At 31.3% G+C, this 23,686-nt stretch overlaps 1 protein-coding gene across 5 annotated transcripts; it reads left to right on the forward strand.

Moving 5' to 3' along the window:
- Nucleotides 1-1,060: 1,060 nt before the first annotated feature.
- Nucleotides 1,061-5,726, forward strand: LOC137807299 (U-box domain-containing protein 44). 5 transcript variants are annotated; one of them, XM_090305253.1, is made up of 4 exons: nucleotides 1,061-1,317; nucleotides 1,467-2,753; nucleotides 3,100-3,418; nucleotides 4,038-5,726. In XM_090305253.1, the coding sequence occupies exons 2-4, from the start codon at nucleotides 1,524-1,526 to the stop codon at nucleotides 5,528-5,530; spliced, it is 3,042 nt and encodes a 1,013-aa protein (XP_090161379.1). In that variant the 5' UTR covers nucleotides 1,061-1,317; nucleotides 1,467-1,523; the 3' UTR covers nucleotides 5,531-5,726. The 5 variants fall into 5 exon arrangements, with proteins under 5 accessions (XP_090161379.1, XP_068463987.2, XP_068463988.2 ...); XM_068607886.2 differs by having other exon boundaries at nucleotides 1,514-2,753; XM_068607887.2 differs by having other exon boundaries at nucleotides 1,155-1,317; nucleotides 1,523-2,753.
- The last annotated feature ends 17,960 nt before the right edge of the window (nucleotides 5,727-23,686 follow it).

Genomic DNA, 23,686 nt, shown 5'->3' on the forward strand with positions numbered 1-23,686 from the left:
TTATTAGTTTTTTTCTGACTTAAAAGATAAATGTATACCATTTTTGGTACTAGAATGATTTTATTTCGTTGTAGATTTTTGTTTGTGGGCATGCCCATGGATTCATTGAAATTCTTCTTGAATGCTTCCTACTAGCTGCTACATATTTTTGTTGTAATGTTGTTTCTTTCATTGCTTTCTTCTTTAGATTAAAGAGAAAAAAGGTTGCTCTGAGCATATAGAACTTTACCTACAGGTGATTTTGTTAGGGTCACTCTGCCCTTTTTCAAAAGGTCCATCTGTGTATTCTTTCACACTTTTTTCTAAATGTGGTAGGCCAAGTATATATATATATATATATATATATATATATATATATATATATATATATATATATATATATATATATATTCTGAAATTTGGATGAATATTATGTATCCGTCGATCGAAAATCTTACCGTACTTTCTAATTCAAAAGATTTATGGATATTCCAATCCAGGATTCAGTATTCTAGAATGCTGAGAAGAAAGTGTGGATTCTCTATTTAGTAAACTAATTGAACTGCATTATCTGGAACCACCGATCAAGTTTTCGTGATACCACCACCAACAAAAACAAATTTTTGTGCCCAAAAGATGGGGCAGCACTGCCGAATGGAATTTGTCTACGTACAGTGTGGATGTTACGTGTATTTTAGGATTTTTAGAAAATCTTAAAGATAAATTAGTGTTTTGCATTAACATTGTGAGAATGTAAGATGAAAAACGTAGCAAGAGACTGCCATCACTAAATTACTTACTTAATGAGACCTAATATACAATTTCATTTAATAATATTTTAAAAAACAACATTAAAACAAATGTATGACTGTTACTTTCGTGTAAGTTATATTTTTTAAAACTAATTAATTCTATATTAATTTAAATTACCTTTAATTATTTTAATCCATAGCTAATAAATGTTACTTTCACTGCAGTAGACTTTCAGGTCAACTCTACTCACACGACCAAATCAAGTCAAGTGTCTGCGTTTTCTACGCTCTGGAACGCATTTAACGTAGCTAAGCGTAATAAGCGAGCTAACTTTCCAGGAAATAATGTGTCACTTTCACTGTCACTCATTGCGCTCATCAACTTTCCAAGTCATATCAGCAGCAGATAGAGTTATAAAAAATGCAAATTTCGTGGTGCTTTCCTCACCCTTGAAATGGTCAACTTCTCTCTCCTCAAGTATCATCACTGCCTAATGCCAATGAAAAGAAATCAGTAACAATCAAATTTGCTTCTCACTTCTGAGTTCTATCTAACGGTAGTTTGGAACTTCAGTGAGTATAAGAGGTATGCATTTCACCACTCTCCTTTTTTCTTATTGTTGCTGCTACTAATCAATATTGTGTTTTTAGCCATATATGGTTATAACTCCTTCCTTTCAAACATGTGTCTTTTATTCCTTGAAACGTTGCATAAATATAACTTCCTGTCAATAGAAAGAGTTCAGTTTATACAGTTTGAGTAAAGAATTCAGTATATATAGACTTTTCAGCATGGCTGGGCTGGAGCTCGTTCCCATAGGTACAATTTTGACAGTGGTAACTACACAAGTCTTGAGAACTGCTCAAGCAGCATCTGATGTTCTTATTGGTAAAGAAAGTTTCAAGGCCCTTTCAAAACATCTATTTGATATTGAGCCAGTGCTAAAGGAATTGCAGCTTCAAGAATTGAATGACTCTCAAGCCGCAAGGGTTGCTCTGGAGTCTCTTGAGAAAGATGTTAAGAAGGCAAATAGTTTGGTGGAAAAGTATGGGAACCGTGGCCGTTTTTACTTACTGATTAAGTGTCGAACCATTGTTGAGGAGGTTGAACAAGTCACAAGGGATATTGGGAAGTCTCTGGATGCATTGTCCATTGCAAATACTGAAGTCCTATCAAGAATTGCTGATCAGGTCAATAGATTGCAAAATGAGATGCAAAGGGTGGAGTTTGAGGCTTCCCAGTCCCAGATTCAAATTGTTGACAAGTTGAACCAGGGGCTTAGAGAACAGAAACTAGATCAGGCTTTTGCAAATGACATGTTAGAGGAGATAGCAAGGGCAGTTGGTGTGCCAGTGGAACCCTCGGAGATAAGCAAAGAGTTGGCTAGCATTAGGAAGGAAAAAGAAGAAGCTTCTTTAAGGAAAGAAAGAGCTGAATGTGTTCTTTTGGATCAGATCATTCAGTTACTCTCTCGAGCTGATGCAGCAAGAGTTTATGAAGAAGTAGAGAGGCAATACTTTGAAAGGGTTAAGGTGATAGAGAGATATGATTCAAGGGAAAAATATATCCCCCCACTCAATTCTTTCCATTGTTCTATAACTGGAGCTGTTATGGAAGATCCTGTCAGCCTTTGCACTGGTACTACATGTGAGAGACATGCTATTGAAGCTTGGCTTTACGATGGCAACAAGAAAGACCCAGAAACTAAAGAGGTTCTTGAAGATACTACCTTGAGGTCTAACATTCCTCTAAGACTATCTATCGAAGAGTGGAGAGAACTTAATTATTGTCTGATAATAAGGTCTATCAGGGAAAATTTATTATCATGTTCTGACCTGCAAGAATCCCTGACCCAAATGCAGACTCTTGTAAGAAAGAATTCTATTAACAAGGATTGGATTTCTATAGGAGACCTTACTGATATTGTTATATCTATCCTTGGGAGCTCTGATGACAAAGAAGTGAAGAGGAAGATTTTGATAACTTTGAAGGATGCTGTAGAGGGGAATACAAGAAACAAGGTAAGCAAACTGTTTCTTTCTCTTGCTTCAGTCAAGCCACACACTTCCTTGAGGATTTGCAATTTATGATTTAGAGGGACGAATGGGAGAAGCATAGGTACGACAAATGTGAGAAAATATTTTCTTGATTGTATTTTTTTGAACATGATGTTCTTAAAAGGTAATATGCTGCTCATGTTCATTTCATATCATGTTTTATGTTGAAGTTTCTCTGAATTCTTTTCTGAGTAGAAAGTGGACCAATTTTACCATTGAGATAGTCTGAATTCCTTTTAATTGCTACACACACATCGCGCATACAATCTAAAAATCAATTTAAATTTAACACTTTCATTACATTTTATAGGAGAAAGTGGTTGAATCTGAAGGATGGGATCACGTTCTTTCCTGCTTAGGGAATGACTCTAACATTTCCAAGGCAGCAATTGATCTGCTATATGAATTGCTTCAAGAACAGTCTGATTGGAATCAATATCTCTGTAAAAAGCTTTCTAAAAATCACACTGCGGTTTGGTCCCTTGTTGCCCTTCTAAAGAATCCTGCCAGCCATTCTTCCGAAGTAGCAGAAAAGATTTTGAGGAAGCTTTTTGAACTAAACGAGGAAACAATTACTATTGCTGCTAATTTTGGCTGGTATAAACCACTTGTTGACCGCATGATTGAAGGTAAGAAAATTGAATTTTCAATTGCGCGTAGAATTAGCCCTTCCATCTGTTGTGGAAGTAGAGAAAGATGTCATGTCATCTAGCTAGCTAAGGAAATACAGAATTATCCTACGTTGTTAACTAGTATGCTTTAAGTTCTTTTGTTGAAAAAATGAAATGGATGATTATAATAACTTCCATGAAATAGTTTGTATATATCATTGATTTTTAGGAAACGGTTTTAGAATCTCTTCCTATTCCATGTTCTCTCTGGATGACACTTCTCAAATTTTGTGAAAAACTCTCAGTAAAAGCATACCTTCTTGTCCTTTTCATGCCTATGAAAATTTTGAAGTACTGCATGTATCCTCCATGACAAAATTGACTTGCTCAACACATGGTAAATGTAATATACTTTCTTAAATTTAAGGTGCGTAATAACTCCACTATTTTGTTGTGGACACAGTTAAATCAGGATAATCTTTTTTCTTTATTTTGTATCCTATATATATTTGTTGCTGGTACCTTTAAAGCAGTTAGTCCTCCTGACTGATTTACAATCCTTTTGACAGAAAGAGCACTTGTATAGTAACTAGTAAGTTGATCATAATGAGTTATTTGTTCTTTTTTATCTTCTCAGAACCAGATTCAAGAATATCAATGACAAAAGCCATTGTTAATTTGGAGTTGAATCATTCAAACTTGAAACTCCTTGGCAACGAAGGAGTTATACCTCCTTTGCTAGAAATGCTGTCGGGAAAAACTGAATCAAAAGACTTGTCATTGTTAGCCCTGATTAAATTAGCAGGATCTCATGCTAATAAAGGAATTATTGCTGCATCTGGAGGAGTTCCTCTTATTCTAGATTTAATGTTCTCTCCTCGGACACGGGCATTCATTATCATTAAATGCTCTGAAATCATTGAGAAGCTTTCTTCAGATGGTGATGGAATTGATTTCTTTGTTGATGGAGAGGGGAAACAACTTGAGTTAGATTCCATAATCACCAATGTGCTAGCTTTGCAGCAGAGTTCCAGCTTAGGTCCCAACATCCGAAAGCCTGCATTGCGTGCACTTCTTGGCATTTGCAAGTTTGAGACAGGTTTGGTTAAGAAAGCAATTCTTGCAGCCAATGGTGTATCTCTAATTCTTCCACTTCTTGATGATCCCGACTCAGAAATCAGAGAGACTTCCATAATTCTACTCTTTCTTTTCTCTCAACACGAGCCAGAAGGAGTAGTTGAATACCTCTTCAGGCCTAGAAGGCTTGAAGCCTTGATTGGATTTCTTGAGAATGAGGAGAATGATAATGTGCAGATGGCTGCTGCTGGTTTACTTGCTAACCTGCCAAAATCAGAACGAGAACTAACTATGAAGTTGATTGAGCTGGGTGGACTTGATGCAATCATAAGCATTTTGAAAACTGGCAAAATGGAAGCAAAAGAAAATGCTCTCAGTGCACTCTTCAGGTTCACAGACCCTACAAATATTGAGTCACAGCGAGATTTGGTTAAACGCGGAATATATCCTTTGCTTGTAGATTTTCTCAACACTGGTTCAGTCACAGCAAAGGCAAGAGCAGCAGCTTTCATTGGTGATCTTTCCATGAGCACTCCAAAGCTCACAGTTATTCCCAAGCCAACTGGGTGCTGGCTTTGCAGATCATCACGTGTCCCTTTGTGTCCAGCACATGGGAGTGTATGCAGTGTGAACAACACATTTTGTGTTTTGGAAGCTAAGGCTTTACCTGGCTTGATAAAGCTGTTACATGGGGAGGTTCATGCAACTGCTTATGAAGCAATACAGACACTTTCCACATTGGTTTTGGAAGACTTTCCTCAAAGGGGAGCTCGTGTCTTGCATGAGAATAATGCAATAAGATCCTTATTGGACATTTTGAACTGGGGAACTGAATCTCTCAAGGCAGAAGCTCTAGGACTGTTAGAGAAGTTGTTTGTGTCAAAGGAAATGGTAGAATACTATGGAACAACAGCAAGATCACGTCTAATTGGTTTGACTGGCATGAATATATATGGAGATAATCACCTCAGGAGAAAGGCTGCCAAAGTGCTATCATTGCTTGAACGCTATTCAAAGTCATCATCTTCTGCGATCTCCGGAATTCTGGACTGAAATTCTAGTCCTTTAGTAGTAATCTGTGCTTCAACTCTCTTCTAATTATTTTTCTTAATCTATTGGGTACTTGTAAATTATCCTACTTGGATCCATGTGCCCACTTTTTCTTGGATATTGCCCTTGACCCAATGGCTAATTCTTCAATACGAAGCTCCTCTTTCAACTTCAAATAAATTCCCACCATTTTCATCTACCTCTTTGTCTTCTCACTGTAGTGTTTTATTTTTTTAGTAAACAGAGTAAAGTTCGCATTTTCATGGATTTGGATATCAGCTAATCCTTTGTTTCTTTTTGTAAGCAATGATTGTGTTGTAAGCTCTTAAGCTATCCTCTAATATAAATGTTATATAATCAATAACTTTATCGAATTTTATAGTGATAATAAAATTCACGTAGATTAATAATGTATTATTACAAGGTTTTTGCATAAGAATTGCTTAAAAATGCAATGTACATGCATGTCAAAGTGATCATTGACCAGGTTGAAGCTCTTAACAACGTGAAGTCCAGATCCATGACCAGATGGAAGTCCTAACCCCCTGCCTCAAGCTTAACTAAGTCTCACTTGACCACTAAGGCATAATAGTTATGTTTGTAATGTTAGGATTATATTTTTCCTTTATATACTTCCAAGTGCAAGAAAACTAAATTAAATAATTTGGATATTAATGGAATAGAAAGAATGTTTAACTATCATGTGAGGTGAAAAAACTTTTGTGCTAGGTTCTTCTTTTAACTTAAGATTTTATATTTCAGCATACTTTATTTCTTTTGCTTTTCTAAGTTTTTCTCATTTTTTTCCTTTTTCTTTCTTTCCTTTTTTTTTAATCCATGGTTTATGCACATGAGAAGTTTAAGATAAAATGAAGTACACTACACACTTAAGACTTGTAATGATAGTTAAAAACAAGAAAAATGTTATAGGCTCAAAGAGACTAACGAATGGATTATCAAGAAAGTAAAATAATATGACTAAATGGTTTAATTTTATCAAAGAATATTTCAATCATATAAATTTATGCATGTAAATGAAGTTGCAAAACAAAGAATCAAACTAAGTTATGGATTATAAGAAAATATGAGCGAAAACACACTAAAAAGAATATAAAACAATATGCTAGAAGGTCAATCATTAAGACTCAAAATCTCACCAGGGATAGTTTTATCAGAAAATATTCACCCAAAATTTTTCAAAACTAGCTTACTCAACAATTTACTAAGAGATATAAACTCCTACCTTTTGACAATGCTCACATGTTGAAGAGATCTTCCAAGCATCTTTGAAAATTGTGGACCAATAAAAACCATAATCTAGTACCTTCCTTCCTGTTCTTCATTCTCCAAGATGTCTTTCAGTAGGTGAGGCATGACAAAAGTGAAGGACAGATTGCATCATACTCTAAAAATACACCTGCAAATAATTTGGTCACTATAAAATGCCATAGATAAGGGTCATCCCAAACATAGTACATGACATCACTTTTAAGCTTGTTTCTTTGAGCTTTAATATCTAATTTTGGAAAAACATAAGTAACAAAATAGTTAATAATATCAACAAACCAAGGGATGATGAAAGAAGAACTAGACGGTCCATCAGACTATCCATTAGACGGATTACCTAAATCGTCTATTGGGTCATCAGACTCAGCTAAAGTGAAAAGATGCTCATTTGGGAAATCATACTGAATAGGAAATGCATCTTTCTACTTCTCAATGTTGTTTAGATGTTTACTACAATATTACATGCATCTTGGAATAACAACATCCATCGAATCAATCTAGGTTTTGAATTTGAATACTTTAGAGTAGCATGGTCACTAAAAACACTACCTTAAAACCTAAAAGATATTATCTGAACTTTCTAAGGAAAAGACAATGGCTAACAGTTCTTTCTTAGTGGTAGTATAATTAACCTAAGTTGCATCTAAATTTCTAAAAGCACAATGGATCACATGAAATTGACCATTAACCCTCTACAATAACACAACCCCCAAAGCATAATTTGATGCATCATATATTAGCTCAAATGGGAACTTCCAATAAAGTGGTTGAATGATATGAGTAATTGTGATAACTTTCTTGACATGGTCAAATGCTTCTCTACACTATTCTCCAAATTCAAATGGAACATCCTTCCATAACAGGTTAGACACTGGAAGAGAAATCCTATTGAAATTTTGAATGAACCTTCTATAGAACCCTTCATGGTCAAGAAAAGATTTGATCTCTTTCATACAAACAAGGGATAAAGTAATTGTGATATAAAATCTAACCTAGCAAGATCTACCTCTATACCCCTTCTACATATGATATGGCCTAAGATGGTTCCTCGTTCTACCATAAAATGAAACTTTTCAAAATTTAGAACAAGATTAGTTTCAACACATCTTTCCAAATTAGCTAAGCATATCTCAAAAGAGGAACCGTAAACACTAAAATCATCTATAAAGATCTCTAGGCAATGTTCAAGTACATATGAAAAATACTCATCACACATCTCTGGTAGGTGTTAGGTGCATTGCATAGAAAGACATCCACTTGTAGGCAAAAAGTTCCAAAAAGGAAAGTAAATGTGCTTTTATGCTGGTCTTCAGGTGCAATACAAATTTGGAAATAAAAATAAAAATAATCCAAAACAATAGTGAGACTTATCAGCTAGACGCTCAAATATCTTATCGATAAAAAATAGAGGGAAGTGACATTTCTCGTTGCTTGATTTAGTCTTTTATAGTCAATGTAGACTCTTCAGTTGTTCTACACTTTATAAGATGAGTTCATCCCTCTCATTCTTCATGACAATAATCCCAGATTTCTACGCTACCACATGAATATGACTTAGCGAAGTATTGTGTGATATAGGATAGATGATACCATCCTATAATATGTTGATGACTTCCTTTTTCACCATATTCATAATCTGAGGATTAAGTCTCCTTTGTGGCTACCTTACTGGTTTTGTTCCCTTTTCCAACAAAATCCTATGCATACACATGGATGGACTAATACTTGGAATATCTACAAACGTGCAGCAAATTGCCTTCTTGTGTTCTTTGATGACTTGTAGTACCTATTATTCATGATCAGTAGGGAGAACAATAGAGATTATTAGTGGACATTTCTACTCTTCCTCTAAATAAATACTTAATGTGAGAAGGAAGTGACTTCAACTTTAAGGATGGTGGGTAAGCTATAGACGGTAAAAGTCTAGTGGTGAGAGACACATTAACAACTTGTTCAGTCATTGGTTTAGATTTATGGTTACTATTTGAGCTTGTGCATTCTAACTCAATCTGACTCCGCTAAGACATTGGTAACAGAGTTTGTACAACAAATATCTTTAGACAATAGAAAATCATCTATGTCAGTGTACCAGTAACATCAAAATAAGGAAACCACACATAAAACTTAAGTAAGCCTCACTTAAGCACTGGGACATAACAATTATGCTTGTAATGCTAGAAATATATTTTTCTTTTATATACTTCCAATTGTAAAAAAGTAAATTGTATAAATAATTTGTGAATGAATGAAATAAACATATATAATATTTAACTAGCTTTTGAGGTGAAAAAACTTCTCTACTATTATTCTTTTCTGGACCAATATTTGATCTTCACTACAAGAAAATAATGAAATAGAAACCAAATTTAGAGACAAAAAATAGTTAGTTGTTATAGTGACTAAATTAGAGACCATTTAAGAAACTAAAAAAAAATTAGTTTCTAAATTAGTTTTTATTATTGTTAAATAGTTTTTAAATTGGTATCTAATTAGCTACCAAGGTTTTTGTTACCAAATTTATAATCTAAATAATTGGTAGTTAAAACATTAGTAGTTAATTAGATACCAATTTAGAAATTATTTAACAATAATAGAAACTAATTTAGAAAACAAAAAAATTTCTACTCTAAAATTTTCTCTAATTTAGTCACTATAACAATTAATTATTTTTTGTCTCTAAAATTGGTTTCTATTTCATGATTTTCTTGTAATATTTGGTAATATTTATATGGAAATCATCAAAACTTATTAAACCTAATTGTTTGGGTCACCTACTTTTGTTTTGTCGTTTTTCTGTATATTGCGGTTCTACAATTTTTCAATTCTGCACATTAAGGTTTATCACTGTTATCATCATTGTACAAAATTCATATTTGGTACATGACTTACATTCACACGTTAGTTAGACCGAAATGAATTGAGGTTAAGAAGAGTGTGATGAGAAAGTGAATAAGGAAAGCTTTGAAAGAGTAATATTAAATCTCCAAACTTGAAAAGTGTAGCTCATTAATGTTGCATCATGTGTTGAAATTGTCAGTCCCTATAAAATCATGCTAGATGCCAGTTATGAATACGTGTATGACAACTAGCTTGTTTATCCCGTTATTATCATTTTTATTAGCATGGGACCATGCCCCTACTTACTTGCATACATAGCCCGTGGGAAAAGGGAGGGTGCTATTACACTTCATTATCCAAATCTCACGAAAGGCTAGAGAAGCAAGAGGCACTCATAGAACTCAAAATTTATTAAATTTCTCATTTTCATTTGATGTGCGTAGACTCAAAGGCACAAAAGTAGTGAAAATTGAAAAATGTCTGAAAGTACTTTGACTTGGTAAAGCTAACATGAAACAGTAACTTGGACTTGGTACAAAACACCAACAAACACTTTTCTGGATGCAATATGAAAGATCAAAGTGACAGACCAAAAATAAATTTTGTGAGCAAGACAGCTATCACTTGATAGACTGTGATGGACTCATTATACATTTCACATTGATAATGGGGTGGCCGGGTCTCTACCAACACCAACGCGTTGAGCTTTACATTGCAAATTTAATGAACTTAGGTAAGACATAAATTTTTCACTTTCAATTTATTAATGGAGATATCCTTTTGGAGCCTTTTGTCTTTTAGTTTCTGGTAAGTAGTATTAGTAGTTTATATATGCAGCCCATATAGCTCTACATTAAACTTCCCAATTTGACGTGTTTAAATGGAGATGAAATCATTAATGTATGTAAAAAATAAAGCTCGGAATTGTTTACTTTCACTACAATAAATCACTTTTTCTCTAAAATTAATTTTTGTACGTGCTATCTGAGGTAAGACGCCCAGAGAAAAATAATATAACAACATGTGATCTTGTAAGAATCCATGTATTCTTGTTTTACTTTAAATGAGTATTAGTAGTCATGTGCTTTTTAAACAATTTATTTTTATAAATTTTATCTTAATGAATAAATCTTATAAAAAATCTATATTTTATATAAAAAATATTTTAACTTTTACAACAAGAAAATCATTAAATAGAAACTAATTTTAAAGACAAAAAAATAATTAGTTACTATATCTACTAAAGTAGATACCATTTTAGAAACTAAAAAAAATTGATTTCTAAATTAGTTTCTATAATTGTTAAATAGTTTCTAAATTAGTATCTAATTAGCGACCAAATTTATAATCTAAATAATTGGTATTAAAATCTTGGTAGGTAATATTAGTCTCTAAAATGGTCTCTAATTTTGTTAATATTGCAACTAATTATTTTCTTGTAGTGTTTTTACAACTTATAAGATATTAAAAACAATATCATTCAAATGAAAATTGGTGGTATTGATGTTATTGTATGGGTCGGGAAGTGTTATTCTCGTCCTCATTGGTACTCTAAGTCAATAACATATTTAGACTTCGGTCAAGGAGGTTGTATACCTGTAAAAGATATTATTATGTCTAAGTTTGATCTCGATATATGGTAGGTGAGAGTAACAAATAATGTTCAATACGTAGCTTTGTCTTGGTTGATGTGTATATTTATAGGATCGTAGTGAGTCTCCAATGTTGGGCCTGAGTTAGGATGAGTTATCGGGTTAACATCAAAACTAAGGTAACATTCCTTACTATAATTATGCTAATCATTTGTAAAGGATTGTTCATTGGATTTTTGAGAACTATGTTGACCACGTCATTCGAGAAATATCCGGTTAATTGTCTTACTAAGAGGTATCGGTATAGGTACAATTAAAATACATTTTTTATTAATAAAACTTAAAGATATAATATTCAATTCTAAATTTTAAGAGTTACATTTGATTTTTTGAATAAAATATTCTTACCTATTTAAATATTAAATTGACCTTTCTTAATGTATATTAATTAAATTTAAAGATGCTTTATCGTCTTGAGTGAAATTTAACAGTAGTATGTGAAGAATAAAATACGAAAAGAAATTTATTAAATAAAAATTGAAATAAAAAATAATTAGATATATAGTGATTAAATTAGATACTATTTTATATACTAAAAAATTTTAGTATTTAAAGTAATTTCTATTATTAATAAAAATTTTAAATTAATTTTTAAATTGATATCTAATTAGCTACTAAAATTTTAGTTACCAATTAATTAATTTAGATTCTAAAGTTGGTAGCTATAATTAGATACTAATTTAGAAATTAGTTTATAATTTTTTTATTAATAATAAAAACTACATCAATAATTTTTTAGTTTATAAAATAATATATAATTTAATTAATATAGTAATTATTATTTTTTCTAAAATTAATTTTTATTAATTGATTTTTTTTTAGTAAAAATATAGAAAGAGAATTAATATTTTTTTGCATAGGCTATATGTAAGTTGGTGTGGAATTTGTTGTGTTGGTAATAATATTAAGTGTAGTATAGTTAAAATTAGGTGTCAATATTTAGGCAAAAGTAATTTGGATACTTGAAGGATAGCATAATCCCTAAAATAGTTGCCTCCAAATAAAACAACGTTGTCAATATTTAGAAGCCTAAAAACCAGGAAAGCCTTCCGGAACAATGGTGCCTCAATCAGTATTATTTAGAAGAAATAACAACAGCTTAAGCACGCGATCGACTTATTGTAGCAAAACCCTAAATTGAATTTAGATGAACGATTTACTTTCAACAGTTATAAGAAATTATGAAAATTACATGCCAGACACTAGAACAGGATAACCAAATCCATAAATAAACAAAAGAACAATAAATCAAAGCATAATTGCACATAACCATGAATTAATTGAGATAAAGTTGTAATAAATATTTATAAAGAAATTTTTGTTATTGAATATATTTTTTTTCGCTGAATAGAGAAAATCTAGGTAGTATTCTAGACAGATTGTAAATTCTTTGAAACTAAAAATTTGTTATAAAGTAAGATTTGTTTTCTTTTACATTATTCATCTTTTGTGTGGATTGTATTACCTAACAGAGTTAATTTCGTGACATGTGTCAGTTGCTAGCATGTTCTTAAACTGACATGTAGTAACATATGGGTAGGTAGAGACTCTTTTGAAAAGTAAATTTGGAATTTGAATTACTATTTAGTAAATTGATTTCCTTTTTTTAAAGTAGGTTTTCTCTATTATTCATTCATCGTGAAGACCTTTTTCTCCTTCATACTCTTATATTTTTCCTTCATTGTTGTTGTTGGTGTTCTTCATTGTTATTTGCTTTATTGTTGGATTTGGAGATGATGGGAGGTAGTGACTCGCGTATTGCAAGGCTAAGTGGTCATTTTGTTATTGTGATAAAAAACTACCTTGTTGATGTCAAAGACAAACCCAAGGTGTTCGTGCTTTCTTTTATAAAAAAAATCATTATTGTACCAAACAAAGGGATACAAAGTGCATATCTATTAGTTTTCTTTAGTTTGATTATTGTAACAACACACATAAATAACACGTGTATTTTAATTTTGGTTGTTGGATGATGAGAGGAATTGTGAATACTTTGCTTGAAAAGCAAATTAAATGCATACAAGACATGATTATGGAGGGGATTGTGGAAACTTATGTGTTTGTAAACTTAGATAATGTGAAATTAGGATGTGTTAAGGTGTTTATGATGTATATGTTGTTGTTGGTGAATAGTTCTTTTTTTACTTTCAATGGATTAAAGTTGTGGATTAAAGTTGTTAGGTTTAAGTGAAGGTTGTATCAATTTTTTATTTTTATTGTTAATGGATTAAATATATGTTTAAATTTTAATTTTTTATTGTCAATAGATTAAAGATATGTTTAAATTTTATTTTCTTATTGAGTTTGATTAAACATATTAAAGATTTCATTTGACAAATCCAAAAAATTAAATAAGTGAAGTTTCATCTGAAAAACAAACACAAGTCCTTTTTATCATTCGTACACGACACATGAATTCAAGGATTCATATGAAGACATATTATAACAAATTTCACAAAAAAGAACGAACTTAGAATTTCATCTAATAGACTCTAGAGAAATTGCAGCGTAAGACAAACAAAATTGAAGAAAATATTATTGTATAACGAAGACATACGATCTGCATTATAAGGATACTAGCATAAAAGACAGGTAAAAGTCATTGCCTGAACTTAAGTTTTTCTATCTAATTATCATAATATAATAAAATATGTAATGTTTTAACTCATTATCTAAGAAAGAATTTAGTATCATCAGAAAAATCGATGAATGATTAGTAATTCAAAATCTTCTTATGAGATTCATTTACTAGGATAAGAACAAAATTTATTATTCATGATATGACGAATTTAATGCAAGGATAATCTTAATTTCTTCTACTTATTAAAAACATTTTATGTATAATTTACTAAATTATCTTTTTACTGTTCATATGGAACATTTATCTTTTATGAACTAAGCATTGAAGTTTTAGTTCAATTGGGACCAAAATACAACAATTAGAATTCAAATTGAGAGAAGTGTTGATATAAACCAAGACAACAACAAGATGACCAAGGATGCACACTTTGAAAGGTCATCCCAACATTCAAGTGAAGACCTCACCAGAGGGTGAAATGGACAAAGACCAGAGCATCTCAAGTTCTTCATGTTGGTCTTCTTAAGAATAAAACAAGTTGTAAATAATTTGGGCTCACTTTAGGGGTCCAAATAGAAAATATAGGCTAGAATAAAGTACCTTTAGCATAATAGGGGGTGTGAGTAGCATTTTAACTTGTTCCTAGCCCTTTTGGGAGGCATTTTGACCTAGTTTCTAGAAGGACAAGCCTAGGATGCGGGTTTGACTTAGTCAAACCCTAAGGCTGCCCATTTTTTCCCTTTTCCCATCCTACCCCTTTAGCTTGTTCTCCTAGGCTCCTTCACCTATAAATAGGAGGCCTACCTAGTGTATTTTTCAAGTTGAAATTAATAGAAGAAGAGTTACTTTGTATAAATTGTGTGAGGTGTTAGTGAGGTTTGAATTCCTCTTAGCATTTAGGTCTTATCTTATGAGTATTGAGAGCTCTTTAGTGGCGGCTATCTTCACTTATCTTGGAGGCCAATCACACTCCAAGTGTGTGTTCCACTTCTCAAATCCATCACTTAAGCTTTCTCCTTCCTTCATCTATTCTTCCATTGTCATTTGATTTTTACTCTTTGTATCATGTTCTTGCTTGGTTTTCCTTGTTTCCATTCGACAATTCTATTTTGATTTCTTTTTCTTGTTCTTTAATTCCGCACCTTCTAGCATCATTTTCACCTTATAATTGTCTTTTCCTTTTGCCTTTGTGAAATGAACCTTCACATCTACTTAACCACTTGGTTAAGTTAATGTCCAGTGGGGATTTTCCTAAGGTCTTCACTCTTAAATTCCTAAAATTTCAATCTAAGTAAAGTGTCACACCAAAAAATAAAAAATCCTAAAATCAACTCACATCAAGTGTAATCATTACAAGTTAAATTATAAATAAGAGCATTATCATAAGATGGGTACACACATTATTACAAGAGAAACAATGAGACCAGAAGAGAGAAAAACAACATTAGATCAATACATCAATATTTAAAAGCAATAGTAAGAGTATGTGACAATTATTATATGTAAACTATTATATTATTCTTGTCAAAAGAGGTGTCTCTAACCTCATTGTTCTATTTGTCCTTATCTCCATTGCTCTTTGATTGGTGTATAAATTGACTCGGGTAAGGAACTTTATGTTTTTCCTTACGTCTGGTATCAAGTCAGGAGTTCCTAATTTTATTATTTTGTTTGACTGATATTCCCTTGGCTTAAAAAGGGTATTCTCAGTTTACCTTACATATGAAGTCTCACTATTTAGAGGGAGTGAGAATTTAAATTATATGTAGTTAAATATTGGACATTGAGGATTTAAATGAATGGAATTTGACAAGCTCATTTATGCTAACTAGTCATTACATGGATGATTTAAATTGTTTCACGTGAATCAAATAACGAGTTAGATTGTATGTTTTACTTCATCGTTGACTCTATTTTGAGAAAAAGTGAAAATTAAATTATATCTAGCTGAAAGTTGGGCCTTAGGGATTTAAATAAGTGGGATTTGATAAGTTCATTTATCTTGACTAGTCATTACAAAAATAATTTTAATTAATACATGTGAATCAAATAGTGAGTCTGAACAATTATATCATATGTACTTATATTAGTAAGTCTGATCAATTGTATAATTTGTACCTTTACCAATAAGTCTGACTACTTGCATCAGTGAGTGTGAGTAATCACATCATTTGTGCTTAAGTCTGATTAATCACATCATTTGTGCTTGAGTTTGAGTAATGCATCATATGTGCTTGAGTCTAACTAAACGCAGCATATTTACTTGTACCAGTGAATCTGACTAATCACATCATTTGTGCTTGATTTAGTGAGTCTAACTAATTGTATTGATTGTACGATATACATATTTGCATAATTTGTTATAAAATTTATTATCTGATAATTGTTCTCACTTTTTATGTTTTTCATGTGTATTTTTTTTCTTTTACAAAATGATAAAGGATTTAAACATACACATATAGTACCTCCATATGTTGCACAATTCTCTATGACAATAAATACTACATTCCCATGACTATAGTGAAATGTGGACGTAAAAGGATCATCTTTATTAATTTTACTAGATGGAACGATGAACATCCATATTACTGAACCTATTAAAATTATTTTTACTATTCCAACAACTATGACGCATGTGAATCCATTTTACACCATGGCACTGGATTAAGTTTTATATAAAAAAAAAAGGTGATAAGTGTCATAATTCAGTAATATATCATACAAAAGGATAGACACTTATGGACTTTAATTGATAAAATAATTATAATTCAACCTCTAATTTAGAAATTTTAACCTTTTTACATATTTTTGGATTATGAGATGAATAAGAAGGATTTATTCCCAATTTTGTGTTATTTTCATAAATTTAAGGAGAGATGAAGCATATAAATATATTACGAATAAAAATGTCACTTAGCTTAAGCCCAGTTAGGTTAAATAGAAGGCATGAGGCATAATCCTAGACATCATTGTGATCATTGAGAGAATAAAAAGAGATAAAAAAAAACCTTAAAGGAGGCACTTGTCAAGGAGAAACATTCTAGATCTTCTTTTCTTGCTTTCCATGCTTGTAATGGCCAACATGAGTGACTAATTCTTCCCTTTGGGATTAGGAGTAATATGTGTTCAAATTCTTATATATTGAGGTGATATTTATCTATAATATTTCAGTTCTTGATTGATGATTGGTATTATCAGTTTATTCTCAAAGCTTGACTTATTCATGATTTTGATCCTTAGATCTGACTGAAAAGTATTTATAAGAATCTGACCTAAATGATAATGCTTAATGTATTTGAATGCTAGGAATAGATTTGAAATGTTAATTTTTTTATAACATTTGATCGTGATGAAGAATTTTTATAAATATGCGAAAAATCAATATTTAGGAGACTCTCTTAATAATTGTGTATGTGAGTAATCGATATGAATGATTTTCATATGTGCATCAATATCAACCAAGACTGAATATTATTTTGTAAAAATACAGATGGGTGAGAATGATGAATCTCAATCCCAATTTTTCCTATTGAATCACACATATCTTTTACTTTGCTTTATTTACATTCTTGCAATTCATCATTTACAACAATCTTTCCAACAAACTTTTATATATAGTTTTATATTTAGTGAATATTATACTTAAGAATTTAACTATTTCTTGTGGGTTCGATATCCGTCCTTAGGAACAAATTATTACTTCTGACATGATACACTTATCACAAAATAGTCACCAATATGACATTTTTAAGACGAGGAATTTTGAAGATGAATATATATATATATATATGTGTGTGTGTGTGTGTGTGTGCGTGTGTGCGTGTGTGTGTTTGTGTGTGTGCGTGTATGTGTGTGTGTTGTGTGTATGAATGTTGTATGTGAAATTATAAATTTGCAGCTATTGTTAAATGATAGAAGAAAGGGATGATGTGTAATCAGTGACCAATTTTTATCATCTAATGAATGAAGTTTATCTATTAGGAAATGTGAATTATTGAATCATGAAATTATATCTTGGATATATATGTGAAAGGACCAGAAAGAACTGTTAGTGTGACATGCCTATAGGTAACAGTATAGATTAAATTCATATCCATATCCTTATTTTCAAAATTATAATTAGTGTGAAGTTGGATATATGAATGATGACTTTTCAATTAATGTCTGAGATGAGAAGATTAAGAAAATATGATGTAACATAAATGATTAAAGAAATTGTTTCAGGAAGAATTTTTCAACAAATTTATATCTATCATCTAATAAACAAAACTAAAACAAAGTCATCTATGAGATTATTAAGCTCATAATTACTTTACATATGAGGAGAGAACCTTATGTTTGACGTGAACAAGTTTGATGAATAAATTTAACTTTCATTTTAATGTTCTACCCTTATTTCCTGATGAGAATATAATCGTGATATATTTTTTTGTAGACAATAATATCCCTAAGACGAATAAGCTTTCAAGTGTTTCAATAAAATGAAAAATTTGTGTCTGATGATTAATTGACAAATCTGAATATTTAATATACGAGCTACAATACGAAACAAATTATGTGGGTCGACCTGTCAGCCTGCTAAAAAAGGCACGGGCGAACTAAGTAGTTTAACCTACTAGTCCACTTAGAGTCGCCCTATATAACCTGCATCCCATGTGAGCCAATGTCAAAGTAGGGCATGTTAACTCACATAACCCGCAACAAAAAAATTCACTATATTTCAATGTTATATATAGATTTTTAATAGTTTGGACAATAAGTTTTTTTTTGTTTTCTTGTTCATAACATAGTTATTTCATATAAATGTTAATCTTATGTTTATTTAGCTTGTTTTAATTTTATTGTCAATGTTAGACTCATGGGGTGCAACAATGATGTGAAACATTAAAACAAAATTATTGTTGCAACATTTACGTGTATTTTTTTTTTTTAAGATTTTGATTGTGCAAGCTAGCCCACTTCCACATGGACCAAAAAAACTAACCCGCAATTCTTATGCAAGTCGACCTTTTTTGCAGGTCAAAATGGGTTGGGACAACCTGCATACATACATACATATATATATATATGGGATGGTGACACTTGTTATTTTTTCTTAGGGATGGTAATGCAAACTAGCCCATGTAGGTCGACCCACCAACCCACCATAAAAAGCATGGGGTGGACTAAGTATTGTAATCTGTTGGTCAGCTTAGGCCCACTCTGCATCGTCTGCATCCCACACGACCAATGCTAAGGCGGGGTAGATTAGCCCGCATAACCAGTAACAAAAAATCCACTATATTTCAATGTTGTTGAAATAAAACAACAACAACAACAATGATACTTTTGAAGTCAAGACAATATGATAAATAATCACTATATATTTTTAGTAGCTTAGAAAATAATTTCCTTTTATGCTTCCTTGTTTATGAACGATTTAACTTTGACATATTTATTTGATGTAGATGTTAATCTTATGTTTGTTTAACTTGTTTAAATTTTATTGTCAATGTTAAATCAATGTTGTGCAATTGTAAAGACCTGGAAAATTGTTTAAGAATATAAGTGGTATAATTGAAATGGAGCATGAGTATTTTAATATTAAAGTGAAAAACTTATAAATAGAAAAGTTTAGTTATTCAATGTTCATTTCAAAAAGAACCACCATCTCTCTAAAACTGTTTTCCCTTTTCTTTCTATGACTTTTCTCTAAGTTTCTGAACAAACCATTAATTTTTTTAAAGATCAGAACTTGTCATAAGATTCCTAATAAAGCATAAAGTAAAGTTACCTAATAAGAATTTCCATTAGAGTAAGTTCCTTTTCACCCATTTTTCTATTGAGTCAGTTTTGATAATTTTTGCATGATTAAGGAGGAGGTTGTTTGCATGTGTAGTTTCTGGACCTAGGACGAGTCTTTGTTAGTCTAGGAGCGTAGGGGTATACTCAAATTGTTAATCAAGACTTTATGTGTATAGGCTTAGCTTGGGAGCTTTGTGAACTTGGAGCTTTTGTCTTATGTTTAGCAACTTAAATAGGTAATGGGAGCTAGTTTAATTTTAATTAGTACCTTAGGTTAGATGATTTAGATGTGAATGTGATGTGGTTACACTGTTTTTGAAATTTCTGCATGAATTGATGTATTGGTTGATTTTAATTGAAACGAGATTACATTGAGTTGATGTAGTAGTTAATTTATGATTTAAATGAATTCACCTTGAATTGATGTATTGGTTTATTTGCAATGAAAATCCTAGTTTATTTTTTAAGGTTTTACAATGGGTGTGCATGTATTAGTCTAGTTGTTTGAATACTATATTTAGGACAAATTGTAGTTAGTTTGAGTTAAAGTATTTAATGTTATGAAGAAAAGTGAAGGGAAAACTCATCTTGAACCAATATAAAACTATGTATAAATTTTGTAACTTTTTATGAATTATGCAAACTCATTGGGTGAGCTTAGTGAAATTCAATTTATTAAAATCCCAAGAGCTTTGGTCGTTGGATGAGCCAAGTGTGTGTGACGATTGGAGGCCACCTTTAGACTCCTAATAGTGAGTAGAGAAAAACCGCCCGATCAAAATTTTGATTAGAGTAAGTTCATTTTTACTCCTATTTTCTTGAAGTCAATTTTGAGTTTTGTGGTTTTCCTATATATACGTGTTTGCATGTGGTAGTTATAACTTCAAAATTAGTCTCTCTTAGTTTATTGTCCTAGTGATATGCTTGGATCATTCATAAGAACTATGTGATGCATGTTAAGTTATCCCTGTGTTTTCTTTAGGAGTTGAAGCTTTTTGTGAGTATAACTATTTATAATTAGTTAAGAAAAGCTAATTTTACTTTTCAATACAACTCTAGGTTACAAGATTTGAATGTGTAGGTGACGTGATCACAAGTTTCAAATTTTCTTGTAGGGTTTATTTGTTGGGTTGGGCTCACTTTCTATATGGAGGCCCAGTCCAATATTAACCTTTAGGGTTTTTTCAAACAGAGGATAGCCATCAGCAGAAACAGACAATGAGAGAAAAGAGAGAGAAAAGATCAAAGAGAGAGAAAGTTTCGCTTAGCAACTTCCGGCAGCCATCGACGCTTTGTTCACTGTTGAATCGGGCTGAAATTTTGTTAGCAGGTTCATACTTTGTGTGACTTTAATCTGACTGTTCGGATCTTGCAGAAGTTGTTTGAGCATAGAGAAATTCTTCTCACACTACAACAGCGTTTTCAGCGTTTCTTTTGAGGACGGGAATTTTCGGATTGTTGCTTCTGTTTCGTCCATCGTTGGATCAAGCAGAAATTTTGTCAACAGGTTCATACCTCGTGGTTCTTCAGTTGGACCGTTCAGATTGTTCAAAAGTCACTGGAACAGTGACATATAGGCCGCGTACGGTAACTGCAGTTTGTGAATTTGTCAGGTTCCTTGTTCTCTGTTTCATCTCTGTTGTATTGCTATTTTGCTGGTTATTGAGCACAATTTGTGCTGTGATTTGAGACTCTCTTGTAACCATAATTTTGATCATAGTGGAACCTTGATTGACCGGCTTGTGCCCGTGGTTTTTACTTCTCACATTGAGAAGGTTTTCCACGTTAAAAATTTTGTGTCTTCTTGAAGTGTGTTTTTGTGTTGCTGCCATTATTTGTTGGTGAAATTGTTATCCGCTGCTTATTGCTCTTGTTGAGATATTATTGTTATTGTGTTGAATTTCCCATAATTTTTGTTGAGTAAATTAGAGTGCTTTGATTGAAATTGAATGTGAAAGTATAGAGAATGATAGACCTTGGAGATTTGGTAAATTAAATGTTCATTGTGATGTGAAGAAATTCTTGAATGTGCTTGAATTATAATATGAATCATTGAAGTGTAAACATTGATGAATGTTGATTGTTGGAATTTGAATGAGATGAATTTGGTTTAGAAATCATGATTATATATAGACATATATGTTAACACAGGAGTTTAGTGAGAGTACAAGTCAAATTTTGAACAAATATTGAATCTTATGTTTGGTAAAAATACAGTTTTGAGTAATGAGTTTGAGTGAAACCAGGAAATTGGATAAGTTAAAAGGAAAAAATTATCTTGCTCTTAGGTTCATTTTCATTCAATCGGTGATACTCTCGCTCAAACAAAAATAGAGTAAAAAATTGATTTGCTATTGAGTCTATTTTTAAAAAAAATGAATAGTTTATATAATTTTAAGTTTTTTTTCTTCTCATGTTTTTTCTACTTATTTCTAACTAATATAAAATTTCAATTCATAATTATTTCAAATACACACATAGATAAATGTAACATCTATACTAATATAACATTTAAACTTATATAAACTCAAACTAGTATTACAGTTGTTTGTGTAACTATGCAGGAGGGGAAACATGTATTAATGTTGAAGGAGTTCTTTTAAAAGAAAAATTATCATAGTGCGTTGTAAACTGAAGTCTCATATTAAATAAAATGATTAAAATAAATAATATATAAGAAAAAAAAAACCGTGAATCTGTATAAGTTCTTTTATATGATTAATAGAGCATAACATTATTATATATTTATATCTGTGCGAGTAAACAACGATTTTGTCAAAATAGTTCTACTACATCGTATATAGAATGATAAACTTGGTCAAAAGTAGTCATGAAATACTGTACATGAACGTGAAAAAACTACCAAATTAAAATTGATGCAAGTGAAAGGATTGTTGCAGTGAAGATGAAAAGGTGAGGAGTGGAAGAAGTGAAAGGGTGGCATTGATTGGGAGGGAAAAGAGAAACATTGAAGTTTGGAAAATGTTAATAAATGGATATAGCATTAAATAGTAGTAGTTTGGAAGTTAAAAAAATGGAGCATATGATATGATATGATAGAATTAGAGAAATGGTTGGTAGGTTGTTTCGTGTGAGGCATAATTCGTGTCTACCATTGCCAACTTCCAAAATAATCTTATGCCCAAAATTACCCGTTTGCTTGTACAATTTTAAAATGAAAGGAGAATGCGGTTCTCATAGCGCAACATGGCAATGCAATTCGGAAGCAATGGTCAAAGTGGGGGGTGTTTGGTTTGGTGGGAAGTTGGACAATTTAATTTCAAAGAGGAATAGTTAGTTATGGGTTTTCTTGTTGGTTGGATGAAGAAGCTGTACAAAAGGAGTGCCGTTAACTTTGACACGTATTCCACGGATACTTCCAAACACGGTAGAGCGTAAGCGGTGACTTTTAAGTTTCGGTCAACTCGTTAAGAGGCTGAGTCGGCTTTCATTATTTCTTCTAGTTTTCAATGTAGTGTGTGCGCCGCTTCCTCACGCATTCATACTTATCACAATTTGCTCCATCATTTACTTTCTCATTGAATTACTTCAGGAAATACAAAAATAAAAACTAAAAAAAAATAGAAAAAAAAGTTAATTTGATTGATATTTCTTCTAACCTCAAATATATTGAAATAACTACTTTATAAAAATAATTATAAAGTAGTATATTTATAAAATGATTAAATTATACTTACTATTATAAATTAATTTTTATTAAATACCAAATTTTAATTTATTTAAATAGTTACTAATAATATTATAATTAATAATATAATATATTATTATTAAAATATACTATTATTTTTATTTTTATTAATATTATTATAACTTTTTAGCATTTTCTATTTTAATTAATATTTTATAATTATTTTTATGGTACATGGCACAATCATAATCGATAATGTTATATTATGTTTTATAAAGTAAATATGTATTTTGTTCTCCATAAATTGTATTCCAAATTCAAAATTAAAATCACAATAATTCAAAAAATAAGAAGGTTTTGTTTGCATATTT

Source organism: Phaseolus vulgaris, chromosome 7 (genome assembly GCF_051622355.1).
Source record: "Phaseolus vulgaris cultivar YP4 chromosome 7, ASM5162235v1, whole genome shotgun sequence".
Classification (NCBI taxonomy): domain Eukaryota; kingdom Viridiplantae; phylum Streptophyta; class Magnoliopsida; order Fabales; family Fabaceae; genus Phaseolus; species Phaseolus vulgaris.

What these genes read in the sequence shown, in the direction of transcription:
- LOC137807299 (XM_090305253.1), top strand. Translation starts at nt 1,524, where the DNA reads ATGGCTGGGCTGGAGCTCGTTCCCATAGGTACAATTTTGACAGTGGTA. An exon ending in AGGGGAATACAAGAAACAAG is followed by an intron (nt 2,754 to 3,099) that starts GTAAGCAAACTG and finishes TACATTTTATAG; the next exon opens with GAGAAAGTGGTTGAATCTGA. An exon ending in TGTTGACCGCATGATTGAAG is followed by an intron (nt 3,419 to 4,037) that starts GTAAGAAAATTG and finishes TTATCTTCTCAG; the next exon opens with AACCAGATTCAAGAATATCA.